Raw genomic sequence first — 20,429 nt, forward strand, 5'->3', positions numbered from 1 at the left:
TGAAATGGTATTTCATTGTGGTTTTGATTTGTATTTCCCTACTGGCTAATGATGTTGAGTATCTTTTCATGTTTTCTGGTTTTTTGTTTTTGGTAGATCTTCTTTGGAGTGATTTCTATTCTATTCTATTCTATTCTATTCTATTCTATTCTATTCTATTCTATTCTATTCTATTCTATTCTATTCTATTCTATTCTATTCTATTCTATTCTATTCTATTTATTTCTATTCTATTCTATTCTATTCTATTCTATTCTATTCTATTAATTGGGCTGATTCTCTTTTTTGTTGTTGAGTTGTGTTGTAGGGTTTCTTTATAGATTCTGGATATTAAGCCCTGATTCATTTCTAAATATTTTCTCCCTTTGAGTAGGCTGTCTTTTTACTTTCATGATAAAGTTCTTTGATGCACCAAAGTTTTTAGTTTTGGTGAGTTCCCTTTTATCTATTTTTTCTTTTGTTGCTTGTGCTTTGGGTGTAAAGTCTAAGAAACCATTGCCTAATACAAGGTCCTGAATATGCTTCTTCACATTTCCTTGTAGGATTTTTATTGTTCTGGTTGTTATATTTAGGTTTTCATCCATTTTCAGTTGATTTCTATATATGGTATGCGCTAGGGATTTACTTTCGTTCTTCTGCATATGGAGATCCAGTTTTGCCAGAACCATTTGTTGAGGAGGCTCTTCTTTCCCAACTGAATGGACTTGGCACCATTGTCAGATATCAGTTGGCTATAAATGTATGGGTTTCTCTGAACTCTGAGTTTGATTCCATTGATCTATATGTCTGTCCTTGTGCCAGTACCATAAGGTTTTGATTACTATGGCTCTGTGATAAAGTTTTAAGATCATCCTAATTCATTCTTTTTCAGGATGGCTTTGGCTACTTGGGGCCCTTTATCCTTCCATATAAATTTGATGATTGGCTTTTCCATTTCTGCAAGGTAGGCTATTAGAATTTTGATCAGGATTACACTGCATCTGTACATCACTTTGGGTAGAATTGATGTCTTTTTTTTTTTTTTGTAAGATTTATTTCATTTATTTATGCCACCCAACCCCACCCCACCCCACCCCATTGTTTGCGCTAGCTATCTGCTCTCTCTGCCCATTTACTGTGTGCTGTGTCTGCTCATCTTCGCTTTAGGAGGCACCAGGAACCGAAACTGGGACCTCCCGTGTGGGAGAGAGGCACTTAGTTGTTTGTGCCACTGCCACTCCCTACTTTGTTGTCTTTCTCATTGTGTTTCCTCTTTGTGTGTCCTTGTGTCATCTTATATCAGCTTGCTGGGCCAGCCTGTCGTGCCAGCTTGCTGTCTTGCTGGTTTTCTCCAGGAGGCACCAGGAACTGAACCCAGGACCTCCTGTGTGCTAGGCTGGAGCTCAATCACCTGAGCCACATCTGCTTCCCAGAGTTGACATCTTAACAATATTTAGTCTTCTGAGCCATAAACATGGAAATATTCTTCTATTTATTTATGTCTTCTTTGATTTCTTTTAGGAATGCTTTGTGGTTTTCTGTGTACAAGTCTTTTTACATCCTTAGATTTATTCCTAGATATTTGAGTCTATTAGTTGGTACTGTGAATGGAATTTGATTTCTCCTTTACATTGTTCATTATTAGTGTATAGAAAAACTACTGAGTTTCGTGTATTGACCTTGTACCCTAACAGTTTGTTGAATTCATTTGTTAGCTCTAGTAGCTTTGTTGGGGAAATCTCAGGATTTTCTGTATATAGGATCATGTCACCTGCAAATAGGGACAGTATCACGTTTTCCTGTCCAGTTTGCATATCTCATTTCTTTCTTTTGCCATGTTTCTCAAGCCAGAACTTCTAGTACAATGTTGAATAACAGTGGTGACAGTGGGCATCCTTGTCTTATTCCTGATCTTAGAGGGAAAGCTTTCAGTCTCTCATCAGGTATAATGTTAGCGGAGGGTTTTTCATATATGCCCTTTATCGTGTAAGAAAGTTTACTTTTTTCCTAGCTTTGTAAGTGTTTTTATCAAGAAGGGGTGCTAGATTTTGCCACATATTTTTTTCTGTGTCAATTGAGATGATCATATGGTTTTATTCTTCTTTTTATGTGACGTACTGATTTTCTTATATTGAACCATTTTTGCATATGTTGGATAAGACCCACTTGATCATAGGGGATAATCCATTTGATGTACTGTTGGGTTCAGTTTGCTAGTATTTTGTGAGATTTTTGCAACTATATTCATAAGGGATATTGTTCAGTAGTTTTCTTAGGGTATCATTATCTGGCTTTGGTATGAGGGTGATGTTGACCTTATAGAATAAGTTAGGGAATGTTTCTTTAATTCTTTGTAAGTCATTGAGCAGGATAAGTGTTACTTCTTAGAATGTTCCATAAAATTCTCCTGTGAAGCCATCTGGTCCTGGGCTTTATTGGGAACTTTTCTGATAACTAATTCAGTCTCTTTACTAGTTATTGGTTTGTTGAGATCTTCTATTTCTTTTTAAGTCAATGTAGGTATGTATGTTTCTAGGAATTAGTTCATTTCATCTGGGATCCAGTTTGTTTGCAAATAGTCATTCTTAGTATCCTCTTACATAAAGTCCTTTTTATTTCTGTGGGGTCAGTAGTAATGTCCCTTTTTTCATTTCTGATTTTAGTAATTTATGTTCTTTTTTTTTTCTTGGTCAGTCCAGCTAAAGGTTTGTGAATTTTATCTTTTCAAAGTGAAAACCAATGTTTTGCTTTGTGGATTCTTTTTTTTTTTCTTTCTCTATTTCATTTATTTCTGCTCTAACCTTTATTATATTTTTCCTTCTGCTCACTCTGCATTTAGTTCACTCTTCTTTTTCTAGATCCTTTAGTTTTGAGGTAAGATCTCTGATTTGTGATCTTGTTTAATGTAGGTGCACTTTACATTTTTTAAAATATATTTTTTATTTTTAAAAGATACATAGATTATACAAAATGTTACTTTAAAAAATGTAGGAGGTTGGCACACTATACATTTTTTAAAATTCTGTTTCAATTTAAGTTAGCTATTGCAAAACTTTGGTTGTTTTTTTTTTTTTCTTTCTTTTTTAAGGAGGTACTGGGGATTGAACCTGGGACATTGTACATGGGAAGCAGGTGCTCAACCATTGAACTACATCTGCTCCCCATAAATGCTGTCATTTTAGGGCTTCACATTTCCCTCCCAGCACTGCTTTTGCTGTATTCCGTAAGGGTTTGTGTGTTTGTGTGTGTGTTTTTCTTTTTGTTTTGTTTTTAGGCGGTACCAGGGAATAAACCCAGAACCTTGTTCATGTGAAGTGCACCCTTAACCACTGAGGAACGCCTGCTCCAGTCCCATAAGTTTTAGTACATTGTGTTTTCATTTTCATTTACCTCAAGATATTTCCTAATTTTCCTTTTGTTTTCTTATTTTACCCATCGGTTGTTTAAAAGTATGCTGTTTAATTTCCACATATTTGTGAATTTTGTGTTTCTCACTGTTATTGCTTTCTAGTCTCATCCCATTGTGGTAAGAGAAGATACATTGTGTGACTTCACTATTTTTTAAATTTTTGAGACTTGTTCTGTGACCTCTCAGGTCTATCCTGGAGAATAATCCATGGACTCTAGAGAAGAATATGTCTTTTTCTGCGTTTTGGTCTAGCTGGTTTAGAGCATCATTCAAGTCTTCTATATCCTCATTGCTCTTTTGTCTTGATGTTCTTTCAACTCTTGAAAGTGGTGTATTGAAATTTCCTCTTGTTTGTTTTTTTTTAAAAAGATTTATTTTTATTTATTTAATTCCCCTCCCCTCCCCCGGTTGTCTGTTTTCTGTGTCTTTTTGCTGCGTCTTGTTTCTTTGTCCGCTTCTGTTGTCGTCAGCGGTACGGGAAGTGTGGGCAGCGCCATTCCTTGGCAGGTTGCTCCCTCCTTCGCGCTGGGCGGCTCTCCTTATGGGTGCACTCCTTGTGCGTGGGGCTCCCCTACGCGGGGGACACCCCTGTGTAGCACGGCACTCCTTGCGCTCATCAGCACTGCGCATGGGCCAGCTCCACACGGGTCAAGGAGGCCCGGGGCTTGAACCGCGGACCTCCCATGTGGTAGACGGACGCCCTAACCACTGGGCCAAAGTCCGTTTCCCTCCTCTTGTTAAAATAGAATTGTCGATTTCTCCAGATCTGGCTATATTTGCTTCATATATTGTGGGGCCCTACCTTTAGGTGCATATATGTTTATAATTGTTATATCACCTTGTTGAATTTACCTCCTTACCAGTATATTATGATTTTTTGTAACTCCTAACAGTTTTTGACTTGTAGTCTATTTTATCTGACTTTAGTATAGTTACCTCAGCTTTCTTTTGGTTACTATTTGCATGGTACATTTTTTCCCCCATCCTTTTACTTTAAGCCTGCTTATACCTTTGCATTTAAAGTGAGTCTCCTATAAATAGCATATAGCATGGCCATGCTTTCTTATCCATTCTGTCATTCTCTGCCTTTGGACCATAGAGTTCAATCCATTTACTTTTAAAATCACTACTAATAATATTGGACTTTATTCTGCCATTTTGTTGTTTTTTCTTTGAAGTCTTATACCTTTTCAGACCCTGTATTCTTCCTTTAATGCCTACTTTCATATTCATTTGATTTTTTTAATATGATAACATTTTTAAATCCTTATTTTCTTTCTGAATATATTTTTCAGATATTTTCTTTGTGGTTACCATGCATAGGGTTAAAATTAAACATCTCAATGTATAATAGTCACATTTGATTTGATATGAAATTAAGTTCAGTAGCATGGACATACTGTTTTATATCCCTCCATCTCCCCTCCTTTTTTGGGATACTTGTTACATATTTTATCTTTGTCCATTTTATGTCCAGAAACCTAGATTTATCATTACTTTTTATGCCTTTGCATTTTAGCACCTGTAGGAAGTAACAAGTGGAGTTACATACCAAAAAATATGATACAATAGTACTGGCATTTATGATTACCCATCTGGTTAACTTTACAGGAAGTCTGTATTTCTTTGTGCTGCTTTGATCCACTGTCTGGTGTCCTTTCCTTTCAACCTGAAGAGCTCCCTTCAGCATTGCTTGTATGGCAGTGCTAGTGGTGATAAACTCCCTCAGTTTTTGTTTATCTGGGAATGTCTTAATCTCTCCCTAAGTTTTAAAAGAAGTCTTGCTGGGTGTAAGTAAAATTCTTGGTTAGCATTTGTTCTTACAGCACTTTAAATATTTTGTACCACTGCTTTCTTGCCTCCATGGTTTCTGATGAGAAATCGGCACCTCATTTTATTGGGATTTTCTTGAATATAACTCATTACCTCTCTGTTGCAAGTTTTAGAATGCCTTGTTCTTGGCATTGGACAGTTTTATTGCTATGTGCCTAAGCATACTTCTCATCAAGCTTATCCTATTTGGGGTTCTTGGGGCTTCTGGAAGGTGCATATTCATGTTTTTTCATTAAATTTGGGAAATTTTCTATTTTTAAAGTATTCGCCCTGTCCCTTGCCCCTTTCTCTCTTCTCCCCTGGAACCCGCATAATGAATATATTGGTACTCTTAATGGTGTCCCAAGGGTCTCTTAGGCTCTGTTTATTCTTTTTTATTCTCTTTTCTTTCTGGTCCTCAGCCTGAATCGTTTCAATTATTTTGTCTTTGAGATCACTGATTCTTTCCTCTACCACCTCCAGTCTGATTTTGAAACCCTCTAAGGTATTGTTCCTTTCAGTTATTGTATTCTTTAACTCAAGTATTTCTGTTTGATTCTTATTGATAATCTCAAAAGAGGTTTCCATGTTGTTCATTCATTGTTTTCCTGATATTCTTTAGTACTTTCTTCGTGCTTTTTTCCCTTTATCATCTTGAGCTTATTGAGCATCATTTTTTAAAAGTTTCTGCTTGGTAAATTCAAAGACTTATCCTCTTCGTTGATTGTTTCTGAATTTTTATATATTGTTCCTTTGGATGGACCATTATTTCCTGTTTCTTTGTCTTGTGATCTTTTTTTGCACTCTGTGTTTTAATATTTTGAAGTGATAAGTCTGGGATTTAGCCTCTGAGCTATTTGTTTCTTACATTTATACCCAGCTAGTGTTATGACAGAGATTTTCTTGATTGCAAGGAGCTAATCAAATCAAACAAACCAAAGCAAAAAGCACCTTTCACTGACTTTAACTAGGCTGTCTTTGTCTGGTAAATTACAGTAAGACCCATAAGTTCCACCCTCCCTACAGTGGCTACGACCCTCCATCGTCCCTGGATGCTGCAGTGTTCCACTAGAGTCCAGAGTTTCCAAATAGTTGATTCAGACAGTTCCTGCCAGTTCAGTCATTGTTTTGGTGGAGGCACCAATGCCTGGGGCTTCCATAGTCCTCCTCAAGACCAGTTTAATCCCCAGCTCCACCCTTCTGTGGCTTCTGTTGTTGTATTTAACAAACTGACCTGGAAACTTAGATGCAGGAGCAAGAGAATAATCCCAGACATGCCTGAAGAAGGAAAATAAAGTGGGTTTCAGATCTCACCTTAACAGATCTAGAGGAAAATTGCCCTAGAACTCTTATTTTCTAGATCAGTGGTTCTTAACCAGGGTCCGTGAGCTTTAAGTGAATTAAAAAACATTATTCTCATGGGGCTGTGTTGGTGCGTGAATGATGTATTTACTAAATAATACACAGTGTAGTGTGGATTTAGTAAGGGGTCCGTGGTTTTCCCCTGACTGGCAGAGGGGTCCATGGAACAGAAAAAGTTAAGGACCCCTCATCTAGACAAAGCATAGCTGAGTCAAACCGCGCACTAGGCCTAGCTGAGTCCAGAGCGAGTCTGCATGTGTACAGAAGCGTCATGTTTCTCAGTGGCCATTGCTGTTTGGTAGGGAAGGGATGGACTTTTCCATGTGGTTCTGGGATAATGTGGTTAATGGGATGCCCACCTGGACAGGGGGATCAGACCTCCGCTACAAACCATTCGCAAAATCCACCCCACTGCCATAAGGGCTAAATGCAAGAGGCAAAGCAGTAGGGCTTGTAGAGAACAGTAGTTTTATGATGCCAAGGAAGGGAACAATTCCTTAAACATGACACCAAAAGTTCAGGCCATAAAAGAAATGATTAGTATATTTAACTCCATAAACTTTTAAAACCTTTCATCAAAAAACACTTCTGAAAGCTTGACAAGACAAACCACAAACTGGGCCAGAGAGAGTTATAGCCAATAAAACTTTCTGACACAGGATTTACTGTTCAGAGTATATAAAGAACTTGTATAAAACAGGAAGAAAAGATGCCCCAGTAAATAAATGTTTAGCCTCATTAGTAATCAGGGAAATAAAATCGAAACCCTAATTACTTCATATTCATGAAATGAGCAGCAGTTAAGGAGTCTGAAAAATCAAGTGTTGAGAGGAGTGTGAGCACTTACTTTCACACTGCTGGCTGGAGTGTCCTGTTGCCCACATGCTTTGGAAAGCAATTGGGAATTACTCATGAGAGCTACTCCTTGGCGTAAGTCCTGCAGCAGCCCCCACTTGTGGAGCAGAAGACATGCGCAGGATGTTCATGGGATGCAGCTGGAGGTAACGCCAACATCCACGCAGGATGGAGAAGCGGATTGTGGCAGAGTCGCTCCCTGGCTCACCTTTCAGGTGATGTGCTGTGTCACAGGCAGCAGTGTGTAGACATCGTGGTTATGTACTGTGGTGTGAACAAAGAAAGTGGCAGAAGAATACATTGTGTAGTATTAAGAAACATGCAAAACTAAAAATACTGCTTATGGAAACAAACATGGTTAAACTGTTTTAAAAAAAAGTGAAGAAATTCAGGATCGCCATTGCTTTTGAAAGGGAGGGAGGGAATGGAATGGGATTGAGAAGAGTCTCTGAGTGTGCCTTTAGAAGTAGCAAGTCGGGAAGCAGGATGTGGCTCAAGTGATAAAGCTTCCACCTACCATATGGGAGGACCCGACTTGGATCCCTGGGGCCTCCTGGTGAAAAAAGAGGAAGAGAAAATGTGCCTGCACGGCAAGCCAAGTACCCACGTGAGTGCCTGTGTGGTGAACTGAGTGCCCGCGTGGCGAGCCAGTGCCCGTGAGGCAAGCTGAGTGTCCACACCGTGAGCCAGTGCCCACCCAAGTGAGTCACGCAGCAAGATGATGACGCAACAAAAGAGAGGCGAAGGGAAGAGTCAAGGTGAAGCGCAGCAGAGATCAGGAACTGAGGTGGCACAATTGACAAGGAACCTCTCTCCACATCAGAGGTCCCCAGGATCGAATCCCAATGAATCTTAGAGGAGGAGGATGAGCAGAGAAGACAAAAAGAGAAATAGATACAGAAGATCACACAGTGAATGAACACAGACAGCAAAAACAGCAGGGCAGGGGAGGAGGAAATCTTTTTTAAAAAAGAAGTAGCAAGTCTTTTTATTTGGGTATTGAGCTCTGTTCAGATGATGTGGCATCATTCTTTATACCCCGCATATTAGGGAAACGGACTTTGGCCCAGTGGTTAGGGCGTCCGTCTACCACATGGGAGGTCCGCGGTTCAAGCCCCGGGCCTCCTTGACCCGTGTGGAGCTGGCCCATGCGCAGTGTTGATGCGCGCAAGGAGTGCCGTGCTACACAGGGGTGTCCCGCGCGTAGGGGAGCCCCACGCGCAAGGAGTGCACCCATAAGGAGAGCCACCCAGCGCGAAGGAGGGAGCAGCCTGCCGAGGAATGGCGCCGCCCACACTTCCCGTGCCGCTGACGACAACAGACGCGGACAAAGAAACAAGACGCAGCAAAAAGACACAGAAAACAGACAACCGGGGGAGGGGAGGGGAATTAAATAAATAAAAATAAATCTTAAAAAAAAAAAAAATACCCCGCATATAATTTATAAATAACCTTTTGCATTTAGTATGTAATAAATAAATAATCGTACCATTGCCTACCATTATTGAACCTGTGACCATTATTTTCTGCTCTGAGGTAAGTGGTGGAGTCGTCAGTCCCACAGGAGGGCAAACCAAGGCCCGGCTGGCGTGCTCCAGCTGTCCGGAGCCGCAGGTGCAGCCTGGGCTTCTGGGTACCAGCATCAGTGCCACTTACCACCCCTCTCAGCTGATTTTGCGTGACAACCATATTTTAGAATGTGAGGAGCTTCTTGACACATTTTTCAATAGTCTGTTTCCCATTCTCAGTTAGTTTCTGTCCAGAAGCATTTTAAAGGGCTTGAGGTGGTCAAATCAAGTTGTTTTTTTTAATTGTAAAAAACAGAAGCTTTTTCAATAAAATCTAAAACATGAGAAAAATGGTAAAAGATCATATGCAGTCTATCCATTAGCATTGTCATGACCATTCTGCAGGCATTTCTATTCAATTTTGCAATTTTGCATAAGTGGGGTCCCATGGCAGTCCTTAACAGGAGTGTTTTGGACATTTTGCTTATCAGTCAGTAGAAATCTACATGATCATTTTTAACGGATGTACCGTAAGTTATTATTACTTTAAACCTTTCCATAGTTTAAACAGCATAAAAGTGAGTAACTTTGTATATTCTGCATTTGCTGGGTTAGCGTTTAAAACGATTTCTAGAACCAGAGTTGCTAATGAAAGGGCCAGATGGCTAAGTCACCTTGTCCTTGTGCCCATGTACATAGACAGACACCCCCCATTTGGAACGTCGTTCTTTCTCCCTTTCACTTGTGTAGGTCCTGCCTTCCTTGGCTTGGCTCAAGTCCTACTGTTTCCAAAAACATTTTCCTTGTCCCCTCCTGTCAGAGTGATTTTGTGGCCTCTACCTCTCTGTGGGGTTGACTGGGGCATCTGCTTCTGTGATTTCTGTTCTTGTTTGAACAGTCTTAATAATTCTTCATACCAGTGCATTAACTTTGCTCTGGTCTCAACAGTTTAACAACGTTTAGCTTTTTTTTTTGTTTTTTGTTTTTTTTAAATCATGTTTTCCTTTATACTTTTTCTTCTGGATCCTTCTTTTTGGTATTCTCTGCTTCTAAAAATTAGTTTTCATTCACATAGTGGATTTTCAGTCTTTCATCTCGGGTTAGTTTTATCGTCCTTCTGTTATCAGACTGGCTGAATCCATGTCCACATATTTCAGGGACATTTTTACAGAACTGTGTAAATGTATGAGCAGCAATATGTTTCAACAAGGCTAAGAAGATCAGAAAACTTGAGAATGATTAGTGTGAGCAGAAAGGAGGTGAAAAGAGTGGGGCATTTAGGTCTTGACTTGGTACAAGGGGCTTTCACCATTTCCTTTATCATCACCCCTAAAGAGAGCCTGAGGCAGGGAAGAAAGATCTTTTGTCCATTTTATGGACAAGAAAGTTTAGAGGATCAAGTGCCTTTTCTGAGATGTGAGTCTCCTGGGTAGAAGCCAGGGCTCTTCCAGGGCATGGCAGTTGGTGGCCTCCTGAAGAAGTAAGGGGCCCATCAAGAGGGTTGGGTAATGTTGGAGAAAAATGGCACTCACTGGGGCACAGAGACTGATTGCAGGCTGAAAGTTTATTGGGACGCTTTCCCAATGGAGGGGGTCTGAAGAACAGACTTCAGCCTGCTTTTAGAAAGGGGGGATTTGAATTTATACAGTACATTTCTAGGTGGGGAAATGATAGTTAGTGGGAGGGGTTGAGGGTCCAGGTGAGGTGCAGGGGACAATAGGGAGCCCTAGAGGTGAAAACTTTCCCTGACATGACTAGGGGATAGTGGGTTAGGGAGTTATGTTTTTTCAGAATGCTGGAAGAGCAGGTGTTCCTTTGATCTGCAAGGAGTGAAGGTCTCTCTCTCCTTTTACTCCCCTTTCCACGTGGTTTCTTTGTTCAACCTTTGGGAAGTACTGTGCTTTCAGACATGTAGGATTATGGGGGGGCTTGTGTTTCCTTGCATGTAGGGGGAGCTGAATCACAGCTTGTTAATTATTACAAACCTAGAGAGAGGGAACCTCTAACAGGTAAGGTACAGTTAGACCATCTAAAAACATACACTGGAAGAAGACTTGGCCCAATGGATAGGGCGTCCGCCTACCACATGGGAGGTCCGCGGTTCAAACCCTGGGCCTCCTTGACCCATGTGCAGCTGGCCCATGCGCAGTGCTGATGCACACAAGGAGTGCCGTACCACGCAGGGGTGTCCCCCGTGTAGGGGAGCCTCATGCGCAAGGAGTACACCCCATAAGGAGAGCCACCCAGCGCGAAAGAAAGTGCAGCCTGCCCAAGAATGGCGCCGCACCCACGGAGAGCTGACCCAACAAGATGATGCAACAAAAAGAAATATGGATTCCCGGTGCTGCTGGTAAGGATAGAAGCGGTAACAGAAGAACACAGTGAATGGACACAGAGAGCAGACACCTGGGGGGGGGGAGAAGAGGAGAGAAATAAATAAATAAATAAATCTTTTAAAAAATAAAAACATATAGATCGTTAAGTCTAGAAATTTAGATAAGTACTTTGCATCATGCTCTGAAATACTCCAAAACAACAGATGGAGGAAAGTGTTAAATATTTCAAAACGCCATTAACAGAAAATAGGAGTGAATATCAGATCTTAAAAGGGATGATAACTTTATAAACCTTAGTAATAGAAATGACAGATAAATGAACTGATTCCATTTTTATTAAAAGTAATTTCTCTAAAATGAAAAATAGCATAGTTAAGATTAAAAGGGGCAGTAGACTCATTTGGGAAATAGATTAGATAAATGGTAGGTAGATAGAAAGGCGCAGAGAGAATATTTAAGGAAATAATGGCAGAAAACTTCCCAAATTTAATGAAAAACATGGATATGGATGTCTGAGTTGTTCAACAAACTCCAAACAAGATAAACCCAAATATATTTACAGTGCACCTTATTATAATCAGACTGTTGACTGCCAGAGATAAAGAGAGAATTTAGAAAGCCACAAGAGAATAAGCATCATGTCATGTATGGGGATCCTCAGTAAGATTAAGGGCCAAGTTCTCATCGGAAACCAGGGAGCTAAGAAGGCAGTGGGATGACATAGTTAAGGTAATGACAGCCAAAAAAAAGAATTGGAATTCAGCCAATCAAGTATTCTGTACATGGCAAAATTAGCTTTTAAAAAATGAGGGAGAATTTAAAATATGCCCATATGAACAAAAGATGAGGGAGTTGGTCGCCACTAGTCGTGCCTTATGAAAGATGCTGAAGAGAGCTGTGCAGGCTGAAAGGGAAGGACACAGGCTACAGATCAGCGCTGCACGAAGAAACAAAAGATCTCAGAAGAGGAGGATGGGGTCAGTGTAAATGCCAGTACTATAGCGTTTTTGGTTTGTAGCTCCACTTTTTACTTCTTAAAGGATCTAAAAAGGCAAATGTACAAAATGTAATGAGAAATCAGTGGTTTGGGGCTCCTAAATGTACAAACATGTAATTTGTGACAAGGACTACATAAAGGTGGAGGACGGAGGGGTTTGTTTATACCGTTGGTGTTAAGTTGGTATCTAAGCAAGAATTAGGATGTTAAATTTAAGCCCCATGGTAGCTACAAAGAGTACAGATTGCCAGGGAGGGGTAGGGCATAGAGGGGAGGGGTCTGGGGAGTTACTGCAATAATGTAGGGTATCTGGGGAGATGAGAAAGTTCTAGTAGTGGAAGGTGGTGAGGACACTGTGACGTAGTGAGTGTGATTAATCCCACTGAATGGTAGGTATGCTTAAGAGCGGTTGAAAAATTGGAAATTTTATGTTGTACGTATGTTCCCACAATAAAAAGAAAAAAGGGTAATTAAAGAGACAAGATCTAATCACTAAGGGGGAGAAAAGGCACAAAGGAACATATTGGGACATGTGAAAAAATATAAGCTTGATAGCAGTGCTGAATTTCTTGAACTTACTAACTGACTGAAGGTGGTTACGTAAGTGAATATCCTTGTTCTTAGGAAAAATTCCTATAACATGGAGTTCAAGGAGCGTGACGTAATGAACCTACACTCAAGTGTTCAGAAAATGGATTGATAGATACAGCAAGTGTGGCAAAAAAAATCAGTGAATCTGAGTCGGGGGGCAGGGTATGTTGGAGTCTTTGGGGTTTGCAACTGTCCTGTAAGTTTGAAATTATTACAAAATAGAAAGCTTAAAGAAAAAGTTGAAAAGAAGCAGCAGAATGGAGGAGTGCTGTTTGTAGCCATTATGACCAACAAAGCCAAAATAAAAGAGCTAATAAAAATTTTTTTAAATATCAAGACTTAAGTCAGTGAGCAAATGTCGTTTGAGTGGGTAATTAACACAAGAGGACTTAGAACTAACATGGGAAAATGGCCTCACCAAGAGTCAAAGAACTGTAAATTTCAAAGTGGTAGAAGCTTCAGTTGATGGCATTGGAGAGTGGTAGAATCAGCACCTCAAGGGATTCAGGGTAAATTGGGTCAGCCCTTTTTTGGAAGATAGATTAGGAACCATAAAAAAAGTTAGTACCCTTTGGAGAGTCCTGGAGTTTTATCCTAACAGTTAATTTAAAACAGTAAAAAAAGCTGTGTGTATGAAAACATTCATTGCAAATTTATTCACTATAAAAATAATTTTAAAAATTGAGTTAACTTACATGTCGGTAGACAATTAAAAATTTTGCTGTGTCAACTCAGTCAAGTATTACGCAGCTGTTAAAATGATGGTGGTAATTGACTAGTGTAGAAACATGGGAAATACAAGCAGTAAAATAAAGTATATTTTACGTCTATATATAACATTAAATACACCCATGGATAAGAGCATGAGGACATGGACAAACTGCAGCGGTTCCTGGCACAGTTACAGGTGAAGTTCTTTCTGGTTTCCGTGAATATTGCTGTTTCGTTTGTGCAGTGCACACTGAGTTTCCTAACGAGCACTGTGTGTCTTTGGGGTTTTTATAGAAGAGTTCAGAAAGGGCCGGGTGCTAAGAGGGTTCTGGCAGCTTGTGCGCGTCAGGTTCCCGGCAGGGCTCATGCATGGCTCCTCCCTGTTACTTCCTTTCCCACATGTGCTCTCTCTGGGGGCAAGTAGAGCAAATCAGATTGTTGGGATTGTCTTTCTTCACAGCAAAATGAAAGGTACCACTTGATTCCCTAAAAGACACTGAGAGAGGCTGTGTGGTCTTTGGCGGCTATTTAAAAATACCTTTTTCCACTAGGCATTTTGGAGTTCGGGGATACTTGACAGGAATAAAGGTGAAGTATAGATGACCTTGAAAGTCCTGGCCTTTGGTTACAGTTTGTCCAGGACCTGTGTGCTCAGGCCCTGCGATCTGTGCTGAGGGGTGTTGTCAGCAGTGCTGGAGCCCAAGCGCAGCCCCCCACTGCGCTGCCCTCACCAGTGCTGCTGGGGCCAGACTCGTGGTAGGAAGCAACGATTTAGAAGAGAAGACCAGTTGGGGTTCTTAGTTGGGGTTCGGGGTTTGTTTATTTTAGGTAATTGCAGATGCCCACTGAGTTGTAAGAAGTAATGCAGAGAGATCCCTGTACACTTTATCCGCTTTCTCTCAGTAGTGACATTTTTCAGAACTATTGTAGAATAGCGCAACCAGGATATTGTCTTTGATAGAACCCACTCATCTTATTCCCCAGGGTTACTTGACTCGTGTGTGTCAAGTTCTTACAGTTATCTCTCCTGTACGAGCTTACATGTCCAGCACCGCATGGAGCACTGAACATTTCCAACACCCCGAGGAGCTGTGCGCTGCCTTTTATCACCACTCCCACCCCTTGTGTGCTTAAGTGCTTTGCTCCTCCCGTTGGATTACACGGCCTCCTGGAAATGCCAGCATGACAGTTTTACAGATGAGTGCACCGAGGGGCATGGTCCCTGCAAGAGCAGAGCCCTGAGCCAGGGCGGGCCCAAGTGGCTGCGCGGCCTGGCCTCACAAGGCCGGGCTCTTGTTCTCTTGGTGGAATTACCTGTGCTTTGAAGTAGATTTCGCATGTATTCCGCGGTGATGTTCTCTCCAGAAGTAAATTACTTTTCCCCCTTCCTGCTCTAGCTCCTTTATTCACAGTTCTTAAGAGCAAAACCATGGTAATGGTGTAGAGTCCATTGGATTTAAAAGACTGGCCTCTTTAGTGAAGGAGAGTGGACATGCAAAGCTATAATGGCACTGGAGAGCCTCAATTTGGATGTCAAACCTTAAAGTACTAGAAAGAGTGGAGTGTTTGAAAGAGTGCTCGATAGAGCAGTTATAAGTTGGCATAAAACTAAGGGATTTAGGTCTGAAGGTGCCACTAAAAAAGTGAAGAGGGGAGCGGGTATAGCTGTATGAGGTCCCAGGTTCAGTCCCCAGTGCCTCCTAAAAAAATAGTAGTGAGGAGATTTTGTTGGCAGGTGAACGCTAGGCATGGACAGGCTTGGCAGTGTGCCGAGGGTGCTGCTTCTAGGGTCAGGTCCCTGGCATGCCCCCACTCTCCACAGAAGCCTGGCTCAGGGCTCCCTCTACCCCAAGCCCGCTGTGCCTGTCTGCTGGGGAGTGAGCGCGGTGGCCAGGGAGGTGGAGGAGGCCATCGCCACCACGCGGTGGGCACACCCTCCGCTGCCCAAGCACCCTCAGCTTTAAACTCTGACTAGAAGGTCTTTGTGATCGTGGATATTGAGGAATAGTGGCTGAAGGTAAACGTCTGCATGAATTTAGCATAAATACTGAATTTCAAAAATGTTCCAGGTAGTAAGCATTTTCTTAAAAGTACACGTTTGAAAAGTAAACTTTTTTTTTAAGTTTAACTTAGTTGCATGCCCCAACTGACTGAAGTTTATATTGTATCAACATATAAGACTAAATTGTTAATTTTGCTTTTCTATTTATAGCTAAACCATTTACACAACTGGTGAAGGAAATGCAGCTTCATCGAGATGACTTTGAAATAATTAAAGTAATTGGAAGAGGTGCTTTTGGTGAGGTAAGATAAAGCTTTATTTTGTTCATTTTAGCTAAATAACCTAAAACAGCAGCACTTCCTGTTTAATTCTTTCAAGGTTCTAAGCACTGACTTCGGGATAAATTATTGGTATCGGCCATAGAGTTCTTGGTGGATAAAATCCAAAAGATAGCATTAAGAAGAGAAAAATAGGGAAGTGGACTTGGCCCAGTGGTTAGGGCGTCCGTCTACCACATGGGAGGTCCGCGGTTCAAACCCCAGGCCTCCTTGACCCGTGTGGAGCTGGCCCATGCGCAGTGCTGATGCGCACAAGGAGTGCCATGCCACACAGGGGTGTCCCCCGCTTAGGGGAGCCCCACGCACAAGGAGTGCGCCCCATAAGGAGAGCCGCCCAGCGCGAAAGAAAGTGCAGCCTGCCCAAGAATGGCGCCGCCCACACTTCCCGTGCCGCTGACGACAACAGAAGCGGACAAAGAAGCAAGACGCAGCAAGTAGACACAGAGAACAGACAAGGGGGGGGGGGGAGGGGTTAAATAAATAAATCTTTAGGAAAAAAAGAAGAGAAAAATAAAAGTTTGTGATTAGTGAATTACTCTGAATTTGATCTGGACTGAAAGTAAGTTTATTATAGAATTGCTAATTGAAAAATTTCTTGGGAGTCATTTTCTTTAAAATGCAAGGATGTGGAGTGGATGTAACTCAGTGGCTACTGAGGTTCCCGTGTACAAGTTGTGGGTTCAGTCCTCCCATTACCTCCAAAAAAGGAGAGGAAAAAACATTGGCTGTTCTTGCTTTCATTATTTGTAGTTTATAGAGTTTACAGGACAGATTTTCTCTGCTTTGGGGAAGAGGCAGATGGTGGCATTCTGTGGTTCAGGGCAGACATGAAACAATGAGTTAGCTTCTTTCTCTGAAGTATCTCGGTGTGTGCCTAACCAGTGGGCACAGGGTCGTTAATCTGTATGAGGAAAACGTCAAACATTTTCATGATTCTTTTGCTAAAGGCGCCTGCTGACACCCCTACTTCATCTCCAGGGCTTTAGTAGAATACACAGAAAGGAAATCTTCTGTGAGAGTTTGAAGAAACCCTTACACGAGAAGGTGCCCTGTGCCTGCTGGAGCGTGAGCGAGCACCTGTGTGTCGTGCCCTCATTCCTTCCAGGGAAACTGCCTGCCACGGATCAGACCTAGAATCGGGCCTTGCCGTCTTCCTGTCTTTGCACCTGCTCTCTGCCCTGCCCCCACTCCCCAACCCCCTTTCAGGACATCCCTATCCCTGTAAGTCAGTAAACCACAGAGGGGCAGCAGGGGGAGGAAAAAAGAGTCCCTTCCCGGGGGTGCAGCTTCGGTGAGGGCCTTGCCCCCTGCATCGCAACTCCTTGGAGGCCCGTCCAGGCTGTCTGGCGCTCCAGATTCTCTCTTCACGCTGGATGCGGGACGTCCCATCCAAAGTTTGGTTTACCATGGGCTGTGACGAGGACATTCCTAAAAGTACTGAGGCAGGATTACATATGAAATGCACAGATCTTAGTTTACAGTTTGATGAGCTTTGGCAAGTGTTTACACCTGTGTAACCAGTGCCCTAAGAGCCTCCTCCTGTTGTTTTCCAGCCCCCTCCCCCTTTGAAGACCACACCCACGCCTAGCGGGTCCCCTGCTTGCTCCCAGTGGGGAGCTTCTCAGTGACGGCACCGCGGGAGGGAAACTCCATGCAGAGCTAACTCTAAGCAGTGGGCAGGTCGTTTGATGATGTGAGGTGTGGTTTTTGTTGCTTAGTTTATTTCTTTAGAGAGAAGAAAACTAATGTCTTTTAAAACTAAAATCCGATTTCATCCAGTGTCTAAATTTGCTGGCGGCCTTCCTTGTGCCAAGCACTGAGTGTCGAGGCAGGTAAGGCCCCTGCCTGCCCAGAGCTCTGAGAGTACAGCTGCGAACACTAGAAAGGCACTTGTCTCATCACCAGGGCATGAGAGAGGTGACAGCAGAGGAAATGGAGACTGAGGGAGAATTGTTTTGCCATATAGTTCCTATTATTTTTAGTGCTGTTTTTTTTTTTTTTTTTTTTTTGCCAAAGAGCTTAGTGTAAACCTATCTTAGGAGTTTCAAAAAAGATAACATTGACCCTTCAGAAGGGCCCCCACATTAGCCTTTGCTTCAGTGGACCTTTCCTCTCCATTCCCTGGCAACGCCTTTGGGCCTCTCTCCCCTGGATTTCCCCATCGACGGCTGCCTTGTCACAGCCCCCGCCCAGCTTCCCCTGCTGCCCCACACCACCCACACCTGAGTGCAGCCTGGGGCCATAGCATGCACTTGTACACTCACCTGTGTTCACTCTTTGTAAGTGAACATTTGGGCCTGCGCCTATCATTACTGCCCTGGCCTCCTGGGCCATTCTTGGCATCACGCACCTGAAGTGTGCCCAGTTTTAGTGTCTCTCGCTCTGAAAGTCCTGAGAGAGTCACGGAAGTAAGGTCGCTACTCCTTATCAAATGTGGGGTCCAGAATTTTTTTTTCACATATGGTTATAATTATATTATTGTTTTTTACTATCAGGTGTCCCGGCAGCAAGGAAGGGTGAGCCTGTGTGTGCCAGGGCGCACAGGTATGTGCAGGTGGCAGTAGACCAGTTACTTGAGTCTCCCCACGCTGCCCTGCAGAAAGGGCATTGCCCCTCCCACCCACATGGGGCCCTCAGGCGGCCTTCAGGGCTTCCTGGGCATGGCCTCCTGGAAGCTATCCAAAGGCCCACTGCCCCCGATGCCCAGGGCAGGGCCCAGGCCCCGGGGGCGGCGCTGCCCCCTGACCCCAAGCCTGGGCTCCCAGCCACTGGCCTGCCCTGCCCTCTCCTTATTCCAAAAGAAACAAAACTTTTGGAAACAATTTCAAGTTTACAAACCAGTTGCATGAATAGAATGGTTCAGAAAACACCAGCCTAACCCTTTACTCATCGTTTTATCTCCTGTGGTCATTGCGTGTGCCCTCTCCTCTCCTGCCCCCTCCCCCCAGCGTAGTTTTTTCAGAGTCGTAGAATAAATTGCCAATGTCGTGGCCCTTTACGTCTGTCAGTGTCTGTCCTCTAAGACCAGGGCTATCTCATATAACCATATTCACTTGTCAACTTGAATCAATTTAAAAGCGCCAGGATCTTTTACCTAATCTCCTGTCCTGGTGCTCATTTTGTCTGCCAGCCTGACTGTGTCCTTCATGGCACTGTTCTCTTTTCTTTTTTCCCTCCAGTATCAGATCTGGTCCAGCATCAGGCATTAAACTAGTTCTCGTGTCCTAGAATCCCTGTGTTCTATAGGAGTATTCTTTGCTGAAATTTCTCATTTTGGAGATATTTGACAGATCATTACCTTTCTTTGAAATAATAATTAAGACTGAGTTTTTGTGTGGGAAGAAGCTCCTAGTAAACCAAATAAGACTTAGCTACACATTGTTTTATAAGTTGTTACGCAATAGAGAAAATATGTTCAATATGTAGGTTTTTGAAAAATTTTATTTTTACATTATAAATTTTTGTACTTGTGATTTGACAAGTAGTTTTCCATGGATGGATACTTTTTTTTTTTGAATTTTATATTATAGTTTATTCGTTTTACTTAAAATTTACATAAGAAATGCACTTATCTTAAATGTTGAATTTTATTAGAGAAGTTATAGATTTACCCAAAAATTGTGCCTTTTGTACCCTATTATTTTTTTTCTTTTTTCTTTTTAAAGATTTATTTATTTATTTCTCTCCCCTTCCCCCTCCCCCCAGTTGTCTGCTCGCTGTGTTCTTCTGCGCCCACTTCGATCCTTACCAGCAGCACCAGGAATCTGTGTTTTTTTTTGTTGCATCATCTTGTTGTGCCAGCTCTCCAGGTGTGCGGCGCCATTCTTGGGCAGGCTGCATTTCTTTCGCGCTGGGCAGCTCTCCTTAGGGGGCACACTCCTTGCGCGTGGGGCTCCCCTACGCAGGGGACACCCCTGCCTGGTACGGCACTCCTTGTGCGCATCAGCACTACGCATGGGCCAGCTCCACACAGGTCAAGGAGGCCCGGGGTTTGAACTGTGGACCTCCCATGTTGTAGGCAGACACCCTATCCATTGGGCCAAGTCCATTTCCTGCACCCTATTATTAACACTTTGCATTGGTGTGGTTACATATGTCACAATTTATGAAATAACATTTTTATAATTATACTATTAACTATAGTTCATCATTTACAATAAGGTTCACTGATTGTGTTGTACAGTCCTATGTTGTTTTTTTGAAAATTTTTATTCTGGTAACGTAACCTAAAATTCCTCCTTTAAACTATATTCAAATATGTAATTCAATGACACAGTATTATGCTACCGTCACCACCATCCATTGTCAAAACTTTTCCCATCAGCCCAAATAGAAACTCTGTATAATTTAAGCATTAACTCCCCATTTTTTACCCCGACCCTGGCCCCGAGTAATAGATATTCTAGTTTCTGATTCCTTGAATTCACTTATTCCAATTATTTCATAGCAGTAAGATCATACAGTATCTGGTCTTTTGTGTCTGGCTTATTTCACTCTATGATATCTTCACCATACACCCACATTGTAGC

The 20,429-nt window shown here is 42.2% G+C and overlaps 1 protein-coding gene across 2 annotated transcripts in view; it reads left to right on the forward strand.

Annotated features, from left to right (window-relative positions):
• CDC42BPB (CDC42 binding protein kinase beta) overlaps nt 1-20,429 on the forward strand; it is a 153,130-nt gene that overhangs the window by 63,482 nt on the left and 69,219 nt on the right. For both annotated transcript variants that reach the window (XM_058291275.2, XM_058291279.2), the window contains exon 2: nt 15,773-15,864. In XM_058291275.2, coding sequence (XP_058147258.1) covers nt 15,773-15,864 — 92 coding nt within the window. The remainder of the gene's footprint in view (nt 1-15,772; nt 15,865-20,429) is intronic.

Source organism: Dasypus novemcinctus, chromosome 3 (assembly GCF_030445035.2).
Source record: "Dasypus novemcinctus isolate mDasNov1 chromosome 3, mDasNov1.1.hap2, whole genome shotgun sequence".
In the NCBI taxonomy this organism is placed as follows: domain Eukaryota; kingdom Metazoa; phylum Chordata; class Mammalia; order Cingulata; family Dasypodidae; genus Dasypus; species Dasypus novemcinctus.